The sequence below is a fragment of the Chrysochloris asiatica genome, unplaced genomic scaffold, assembly GCF_000296735.1.
Source record: "Chrysochloris asiatica unplaced genomic scaffold, ChrAsi1.0 scaffold00155, whole genome shotgun sequence".
Taxonomy (NCBI): Eukaryota; Metazoa; Chordata; class Mammalia; order Afrosoricida; family Chrysochloridae; genus Chrysochloris; species Chrysochloris asiatica.
The window spans coordinates 5,779,616-5,790,374 of NW_006408673.1; the positions used below are offsets into that span (position 1 = coordinate 5,779,616).

The 10,759-nt window shown below is 36.2% G+C and overlaps 1 protein-coding gene across 2 annotated transcripts in view; it reads right to left on the minus strand.

Moving 5' to 3' along the window:
* Nucleotides 1-10,759, minus strand: part of LRBA (LPS-responsive vesicle trafficking, beach and anchor containing) — a 944,588-nt gene that overhangs the window by 196,626 nt on the left and 737,203 nt on the right. For both annotated transcript variants that reach the window (XM_006870875.1, XM_006870876.1), the window contains one exon: nt 4,101-4,253. In XM_006870875.1, the coding sequence (XP_006870937.1) occupies nt 4,101-4,253 (153 nt within the window). The remainder of the gene's footprint in view (nt 1-4,100; nt 4,254-10,759) is intronic.

Sequence of the window (10,759 nt, forward strand, 5' to 3'; positions counted from 1 at the left end):
ATTTGAACATACAAGTCAATCCTTGGCAGTCTTCTTCCATAAAGACTTACCACCCCAGAACTCCTATGGGGCAGTTCTAGCCTATCCTATAGTGTGCTATGAGTCGGAGTCAATGCAAGAGTAAAGGGTAGTAGGTGGTGATGGTGGTGATGTGCCGTGGAGGCGGTTCCGACTCACAGCGGCCCTGTACAGGGTTTCCAAGGCTGTAAATCTTTACAGGCGCATAAAGCCTCATCTTTCTCCCGCAGAACAGCTGGTAGTTTCGAACTGCTGACCTTAAGGTTCGCAGCTCAATTCGTAACCACTACACTACCAAAGCTCCTTAGGGTAGTAGGTAGGTTTGGTTTAATACTTAATTTAAAAAACCTTCTGTTTAACTAATGACTCAAAAGACACCATTTAAAAATGAAAAGATAAGTTGCAGGTCAGGAGAAAAACATCTGCCAGAAAGAGAACTTTATTGGAAACATATAAAGAACACTTACAACTCAATAAGAAAAAGAACAACAGCCCAACTAAGATATGGACAAAAGACTTGAATAGATACTTCATCAACAGACACATATAAATAGCAAATAAGCCTGTGACATTTGTTGTTGTTGGTTCCTGTACAGGGTTTCTTTGGAGCAGTAAGTGGGTAATCTTGCAGTTAGCTTATCTATCCTACAGGGCCTATCCTACAGTGCCATACCAGAACACATCAAGAAGTGGCATGAAAAGAAGAAGAGGAAGCTCATATATTGTTGGTGGCAATGCAAAGATGCTACAGTAAATAAATTCTTACCATATGATATAGGAATCTACCCAATAGACACAAAAGCAGTGTCCACAAAATGTTCATAATAGATCAATATGTAATATCATTTGCATAACATAATATGCAAATGTTCATAATAGCCCAAACAGAAATGCCCATCAACTTGTCAAGAGATAAAAATGTGGTATATATCCATACAACCGGAAGGTCAGCAGTTCGAAACTACCAGCTGCTCCACGGGAGAAAGATGAGGCGATCTGCTCCCGTAAAGATTTACATCCTCGGAAACCCTATTCAGGGTCGCTATGGATCGGAACCGACTCAACGGCACTTAACAACAACAACAACATCCATACAATGGAATACAATGCAGCAACACAAAGAAATGAACTACTAACAGATGAAACAGGGATGAATCTCGAAAACACCATGCAACGTAAAACAGGTCAGGAATAACAGAATCTATACTGGCAGACCTCTAAAGACAGAATCAATGGTGTCTGTGGCTGGGACAGACTGACTGAAACAGGCACTAAGGGACTTTTGGAGTGATGTACAAGTCCTAGAACTGCTTAGAGGTATTGGTTACATACCTACATAAAATTTACCAAAGCTCATTTTGTATACTTCAAAAGGTATATATAATTGACTCACAAAATAGGTGATTTAAAAAAAAAAAAAAAAAAACCAGAGATAATCAATTAAAGTAAACCCAAAACTTGTTGAATAAATGAGTCTTCTATTCACTTCTGAACACCTTTAGGGGAAAACACACAACCATATAAGCACATTTAAAAGTTAGACATTTCATTCAATATCTTTCAAAGCAAACCTTCATTTTAGGCTTTAACTTTAATCACAGTCACTTACTGAGAATCTTTAAAAATTCTTGGGATAAAATGAAATACAATGTACCATTAAAATGTAATAAAACAATAATAGGAACCACCTGCATACTGTAAGCCAGACAATGCTCTAGGTATTTTATGTGCATAATTATAATTTCATACAATATACAATTAAAAATGAGGAAAACAAGACGTGGAAAGGCTAAACTCCCTACAGTCCTCCAGGAATATGACTGATCCTGGATTGGGGAATATGATCAACTCCAAAACCTATGTTCTTTCCACTCTCCTGCACTGCTTCCAGTATATATAAAATGGAAAATTTCAGTCAACAGTTCTAGAAGATTAGATTAAATTAGCTTGAAAGGTAATTTAAAACCAAACAACCACTTAGAAACCCAAAATGAAGCAATTTTCCTTGTTTAATGGTAAATTTTTTTAAATGAATTTTATAGCCTATTTTTAAAATGGAAATCTGGTAAAAATATACATTTAATTATTGAGAGTTAAACTCTCTGATTCCAAACTTTTATGACACTTAACAGGAAAAGTGATATTGTTCTTCACAGAATAATACAAAACCCATGTAACAAAGAACTCCTGGTTAGGCACTGTGAGGTCAGCAAGGATTGTAAACCACAAGGTCAGCAGTTCAAAGTCACCAGCTGCTCCTCAAAAACCGTATACAGGGTCGCTATGAGTGGACATCACTTTGACAGCACTTAACAACAATATGTAACAGAGGTATTAAAAAGTTGACTAAGAATATGAGAGATCTGTTAGGAAGCACAAGTGTGCTTTTAAGTGTTCTTTGTAAATATCTGGTTTTATTTTTCATACTTGAAATATTACATGACAATTTCCCTCAAAAGGTAGATACAGCATATAATTTGAAAATCTTGTTTCTAATACTAAAATGTGCAGTGACCTTCCAAACGAGAACACACATGAAGGCAAGTGAAAAAGTATTGCTACAAAAACCACAGAAACTTTTACTAAAACAAACAACCAACAAAAATACCAAAAATGTGAAACTATTAATTCTTGACATGTGTTCCATCTAGGTCTATACACTTTATATGGCTGTTTCCATCTCTGTATGTTTTTTCTTAAGAATTCTGTGCTTTTCAACTTACACCACATCAAAACTGCAGTTTAAACATCCTTGTGCAACTTAAATCAGATTCTTTTTTTTAATGTTTTTTGAGTTTGGGGAACAAGACTGAGTCTGAAGGGGTAGGGACAGGGCTATAGGGAAGCTGAGGTAAGGTTTCCCTATGAAATTCTCACGAGACAACCTTAGCTACCCTCGAAGAATGAGTGAGTGCATTTCTATAATGGGAAAAAATTTCTTGGCAAATTTGCCCACGACTTTTCTTCATCAATACAGTTTTCAACTTTCTTAAAAGTCCTTTATATTAAGCACCCATGGTCATCCTTTGTCATTCAAGAAAATCTATCAAGATTTCTTTAGAATTCCAAAGATCGGTTGCCATAACCTTCTGAGCTGACCTCTTTGCCTTGAATTTACTGGCTCAGAAGATTCCCTTGGAAGCCACTGGCAAATTCAAAACTTGTTCCTGGTTACAATTCGGTCCATAAAATCATCTTCATTACAACCTTCAGTATCTTGCTTAAAAGACTGATGAAAAGATTAGCTTTTTGAGCTAGTTAATCTCTCTGTGCAGTGCTTTTGACACCCAATGAGTCAAAAACTTGCTGAGGCCAAGATGTTCATTTTAAATGGAAAATGATGACGCATGTGAAATCCCAACCTCAGCAGCTACCACATCAATGGTAATTCTATGTTTTTCTTTCAGTTTCTGGACTTCAATCATAGTATCGTCATTCATCTCAGCTCATCTTGAAGGTCTTCACAACCTTCTTTAATATCTAAAAACTTGTTACAGCTTTCTCATAAATATGTTGCAGAGCTTTACTGATTTGGGAAAATGTCCACTTGATTTTTTAAATTTTAAATTTGGTATTAGCCCTCACTTCAAATCGTTTTTCCATGGCACAAAAAGCATCCTTTCTCTGAAGACACCATAGCAAGACTGATTACAAGTGTATTACTGAAAGAAATTGTTTTGCAGTCATACACACGATCACAGAGACATGATTAAACATGTTTTGTTTTGAACAAACCTGTGAATGTCTGAACTGGAACTCTAGTAGTTATACTTTTTGACTTATACTTATTTTCTTACTAAGGAAAAAAAAATTCCAATTTTTATAACTTATAATGCTGAGTTATCATGTACACATGAAAGTGCCCTAAATTCTGCATAAACAATGAAATAAACTATTGAACCTGTCAAGTCTATAAATTTTTATAATCAAAATATATACACAGATTCGTGAAATGTTATATTACTTTCAGTTACTATATCAACTCTAGCTTTGTCCAGAAGAGTAAGGATTAATGATTATATACTAGCATATGAAAGATGCTTTAAGAATACACTCATGACATTTGGTGATTATTATCTTACCAGTCTGTTTACACGAACAAATTCTTCTGAGGTTTTGGCCCAAGGAGGAAGTTCCACATCAGACACTACTGTTCCATCATCCATCACTCCAAGATTATAATTATTAAAGTTGACAAACATCTCAGGGAGATAATAAAATTCAGGGATCAATTCCTATATAAAAACAAAAGATGATATCATACTATAAATTGTGAGATATATAACAGATATTTAAAACTGGGCCTGATCATTACCTAAAGCAAAAGAAAAAGAAACACAGGGAAAAATTTGTTTCACTTTTCATATCGTTGTTGTTGTTATGTGCCGTGGAGTCGGTTCTGACTCATAGAGACACTGTACAGGGTTCCTGAGGCTGTAAATCTTTACTGGAGAAGAAAGCCTCATCTTTCTCCTGCAGAAAAGCTGGTAGTTTCGAACTGATGACCCTGAGGTTAGCAGCCCGATTCGTAACCACTACGCTACCCGAGCTCCTTTTTCATATCATAGTACCTGTCATATAATTTTATTAAGGTATACCCTAGCCAACCAAAATTTATTAATATTCTACTGGTTGGCTAGATACTCTCTTTCAGGACATAACTTGGGTATTAGAGAAGTTTGATAAGATATAAACAGATATTATAATGTTGTAATAATAATTACATGACAAACTAGATTTTACATGAGGAATAGACAGTTTTACCCAGAAAATACCCAAATCTTTATGATATAAACATTATTATGCCATTGCTTTAATTCCTTCATCAATTAGGAAGGCTATTTATTAAGGTACTAACTCATTAAAAATATTAAAAAGTTATAATTAGTCTAGAAAATGCCTACCTAAAGAAACTGAGTAAATATGTGATCTTAATAAGGACATTTAAATAAACTTTAATATCACACTTAATAAGCAAAAAAGTTCAGTAAGCCCCATGTATAACTATTTCAGAAGTCCTGTAGATCAGACTTAAAATCCAGTCTTCACATGGGTCAATGGCTCAGTGGTCTCTCAGATACCCCCTCAGGGCCAGCTCTGGCAGGCCCAGCTTTCCAAACTGTTGAGTAAAATAGGGAGGTCATCAGATTTTGGACAAGGTCAGTATGAACTCACCAGAGCTAAGACAAAAAATGTTCCAGAGGAATTAAGCTATTATCACTTCCATCATCCATGTGAAACACAGCTTAACTTTGAATTGTACATCCTTTGTTTATACTCACAATAACTAACTAAGTAGGGTAGAAATGAGCTTGTTCTCCACATACCTGACAACCACCTGATCATTAGACTTGCAAAACAATTAAACTGAACAATTTTTTTAAAGGAAGGATCCTGCTAAACCTTTGATCATAAATGAAATTAGACAGTGATCACACAAAAATATTAAGATCCTGATCTTCAAAAATGATGCATATAAATCTGACAAAAAGATATATGTGTATTATTATATTACAAACCTACATCCATTTTATTTGAACTAACTTTTATTCAGTGACCTGTGCCAGCTATTAATGTAACTTTTAATAAACCTTATAAAGTACAGGCGAATGTTCCTTAGACACAAGGATGATGAGATTCTGTGTCAAGTATTTTGGACAAGCTATCAGGAGGGACTAGTCCCTATATAAGGGCATCGTGCTTAGTGAAGTAGAGGGTCAGTGAAAAAGGGGACGCTTCTCAATGAGATGTACTGACATAGCAGCTGTGACAATGGAATCAAACACAGCAATGACTATGAGGATGGCAGAGGACCAGACAGTGCTTTCTTCTGTTGTACAATAGATTACTATGAGTCAGAACTTACTCAATGCAACCAAACAACAATTATATCACATTTAATTATCAAAACAATTTTACAAGGGAAGTTATCATCTCCATTTAAAAAAACAACAACAAAGAGGTTCAAAGATGTTAAGCAGTTTGCCCAAGGATACACAGTTAATACGTGATAAATTTGGGACTTGGACCAAGTTTTATCTAACACTAAAGCCTGTGTCTTTAATCATCAAATATTCAGGGGTTCTACTTATACAATGCTAAACACTTAAAATAACAAACCAAAGATATATTTCTAGTTCTGTCATAAGAAAACTGGTACTTCTTCAGTACTTCAGTTTTAAATGGAATACATTTCTTAAAAAAATTGCCAAAAAATACATATACTGTAAGCACACATATATGTATACGCTACATAATTAATTCAAACAAAAGAATTTGCAGAATGTGCCCATTGATGGTCTAAATTATTAATGTATGCCTGATATTCTTTTTTTTTTTTTTTTTTTAAAGGAGCTAAAATGAATCGAGAGAAATACTGTTAACTGATGGTACATGGAAGGGATTATAATCATTGTAATGAAACAAAGTATGTGATTTGTTGAATGTAAAACTGATGATCTGCCATGTAAACTTTCACTCAAATCACAATAAACACTTAAGAAATGTTATAATTACTATCCACCTAGCTATACAGATAAATAACTTAAGAGCTTTATATGAATAATTTACTTTGTTGTTGTCAAGAGTCATCAAGTCATTTCCAACTCACAGAGAACCTGTGTAGGGTTTCCGAGGAGTGGCTGGTGGGTTTGAACCATCAACCTTGCAGTTAGCATCCAGTGCTTATTATACAGTACCACACAAGGATAATTTGCTTTAATGTATCCTTAATAAGTTTCCAATATTGAGGAATTTGACCAAAGTGCCAAATTTTCATTGCAAATTTTTTGAGCTAATGGAAGAGTTACATGAAGAGTTACAATTCTCCAGGTCTTATTTTACAAAAGAGTGGGAGGATCATGCCTGCCTTGCTTGTTCAAGAAAACAAGCAGTATATTGTTGTTAAGCATCATCAAGTCAGTTGTTGTTCACAGCGACCCCCGTACAGGGTTTCCAAGGAGGGGCTATTGAGTTTGAACCACGGACCTGTGGTTTAAACCAACCTTGCACTCCAGTGCTTTATCCCACAGTGCCTCACCAGAACTCTTTTATTTTTAAGTAAATATTAATTCTTTTTATTTCAATAATAATACCTCCAGCTCTACCCCCCAAGAAATAGCAACTTAAAAAGGGGAGGGTTTCACAATACCAATTTTAAAAATACATACTAAAACTTCCTGTATTTGCCAAGAAAATAAAAAACACCAATGATAGATTTAAATTAAAGGAGGAGAGGAAAAAACAAGTCACTACTCACATTTAATAGACTCCCTATAGTGTCTGCATTGCCCATTTGTCTTGTCCCAATACAGGCAGGGTAAGAATTCATTGATGTTACTAGTTTACCAGTTACCATCAAGTCAATTCTGACTCATGGTGGTGGACCCCATGTGAGTAGAAATGTACTTTATAGGTTTTTTTTCTGAAGTAGAACACCAGGTCTTTCCTTTTAGGTTCTTCTGGATCAACTTAACTTTCAACCTAATGCTTAACATCCTAGTGTGTTAACTATCTGAATCATGAATCAGCCTGGGATTCGCTTAGAGTTAACCACGGGATACCACTATTTGCCTAAATACCAGTATCTGTCACACTGTCCCTTTGGTCAGAAACCTTTTATAGATCCCCATTATCTCAAGAAGAAAAGAAGATAGCATGAAAATATAAAGTTAGGAAAAGGAAAAAGAGGAGGTGGGTGTAGCATTCTTTAGAACATTTCTCTCTCTCTTTAAGGAGCTCTGATAGTATAGTGGTTACAAATCGGGCTGTGAACTGCAAGGTCAGCAGTTCAAAACTACCAGCCGCTCCATGGGAGAAAGATGAGGCTTTCTACTCCCGTAAAGATTTACAGCCTCGGAAATGCTGTTTAGGGTCGCTATGGGTCAGAACCAACTCAACGGCACTTAACAACAACAACATATTATACTATGGACTCCAGATTTAATATCAGGACTAAGGCTCTTGCCAGAGTGGTCACCTGACAAAAGATTCTTCCTATTTAGTTGGTTAAGTAAAATCTGCAAACACATATACAGTGACTACCACAGGGAATGGTACAAAGTGGGTAGTAAAAACGTGTTTATTAGTACCTAAGTGACATGGCAGAATCCCTAGTTACACAGCTAAGGGCCCAACAGCAAAATGGGTCAGTAGTGAGAGAATTACACCCACTCCATGGCAAACAGTTGTGGCAATCTGCTTCTGTAAAGAGTTATAGCCTTGGAAACCTATAGGGCAAGTCTACTGAAGTGATGTAGTTGTTGTTAAGTGCCATTCAGTAGATTCTGAGTCACAGCAACCCTATTTAGGGTTTCTGAACAGTAGCTGGTAAGTTTGACCTGCTGACCTTGCGGTCCAGGGCATTATCGTGCACTGCCACACCAGGACAACACTGTAGCTTATAAAGCTGCTTTATTTAGACCAAGCCTTGGAAGCAGAAATGGAATAAAACTGCCTTTTAATAGAAATTGTCATAAAAATAAACTCTTCAATCTTTCTTATATAAACCAAATATATGATTTTGTACCTCTAATCCTTTACACTTGTCATTTTATTTAGATTAGTTATGAAACTGATAAAAATAATATTTTCTCAGAAACAGAAATGCTCTCCACAGGCTATTTTACAAGTAGCCAATGATGGTGCAATGATTAAGTGCTTGGCTGATGACCAAAAGGTCAACAGTTTGAACCCATCAGCCAGTCTATGGGAGAAAAATGTGGCCGTCTATTTCTGTAAATATTACGGCCTTGGAATCCCTATGAAGCAGTTCTGTTTGATAGGGTTGCTATGAGTCAGAACTGACTCCACAGAAATGGGTTTGGACTTTCAGTTCTTTTACAAGTTCTAAATGATATTAATAAGAGAAATTAAGTTCACTTAATTTAAATAGATAAGATGGTGTGAAACTATATATAAAACAAATGCTGTTGTTGTTAAGAGCTATCGAGTCAATTTTGACTCATAGCAATGCAAGGTTTCTGGGGAATGGCTTGTGGTTTGAACCGCTGACCTTAAGGTTCAAACTGACCTTGCGGTCCAGTGCATCATCCTGCAGTGCCACACCAGGACACCTTAAAACAAGTAAGATAATGTTAATAAATGTAATGAGGAAATAAATTTCAAACTTCTAAGTTTTACTGGATTATAGTAAACTTTCAGTTATATAATTCCTATCACTCTGAGAAATAAGCAATAACTCATCAATTTCCATTTAACTATGATAGGTTTCATTTGCTATTTCCTCAAAAACATAGAAATCCATAGCTTTCTAATTCAAGATGATAAGTTACTCCCAGAGCCACCATCTTGGGAGAGACCTAGTGGGGGAAGGATCAGAACAGCCACAAATGCCTGACAGAACCGCACAGATACAGGTGTGGACATTCGTTTTTTGGCATCTGTTCATTGGTCTCTTGCTGTCTGCGAACCTCCATCCTGGTGACTAGAGGGGATGCCTGAACGAATGGACACCCCACCCCTCGAAGGTTCTATTATGCATGTGCACAAATCTCCCCGAAATTGAAAGTGACAGTTTCTACTTAAAACAAAACAGCCACCACTTGTCTGTCAGTTTGTCTGACTGTGGTGGCTTGTGAGTTGATGTGATTCTGAAAGCTATGCCACCGGTATTTTAAATACCAGCAGGGTCACATATGGTGGACAGGTTTCAGATGAACTTACAGACAATGACAGACTAGGAAGAAAGATTGATGAATTACTTCTGAATCTTTAGTCACTGAAAACCTTATGAATAGCAGAGAAACACTATCAGATATAGTGCTGCAAAATGAGCCCCTCGGATTGAAAGGCCCTCAAAATGTGACTGGGGAAGACTGCCTCCTCAAAGTAGAGTTGACTGTGATAATGAAAATGGAGTAAAGCTTGTGGGAGAAAAGCCCATGGTACCTTCATTTGCTGTTGGGGCACAACTCTAAATGAAGAAAAACAGCTGTAAATATCCACAGAAAATCGGAACATGGAATGTACAAAGCATGAATCTGGGAAAATTGGAAATTGTCAAAAACATCAATATCTTAGGCACTAGCGAGCTGAAAAGGGCTGTTACTGGCCACTCTGAATCTGACAACCACATGGTTTACTATACCAGGAATGACAAATTGAAGAGAAATGGTGTTGTTGCATTCATCGTCAAAAAGAACACATCCAGATCAGTCATGAGGTACAACGCTGTCTGTGATAGGAAGATATCCATGCACCCACAGGGCATTATCGTGCACTGCCACACCAGGACAACACTGTAGCTTATAAAGCTGCTTTATTTAGACCAAGCCTTGGAAGCAGAAATGGAATAAAACTGCCTTTTAATAGAAATTGTCATAAAAATAAACTCTTCAATCTTTCTTATATAAACCAAATATATGATTTTGTACAATCCTTTACACTTGTCACTATTAATACCACTATTATTCAAATTGATGCACTCCAAACTCTAAAGGCAGTAAGGATGAAATAGAAGAATTCTACCAACTTCTTCATCCTGAAATTGATCAAACATGCAATCAAGATGTGGTGATTGGAATGCAAAGGTTGGGAGCAAGGAGAAAGGATCAGTAGTTGGAAAACATGGTCTTGGTGATAGAAATGATGCTGTAGAATGCATGATAGAATTCTACAAAACCAATGATTTGTTCATTTCAAATACCTTCTTTAGACAGCATAACAGACGACTATACACATGGACCTCGCCAGATGTAAAACATAGAAATCAAATTGACTA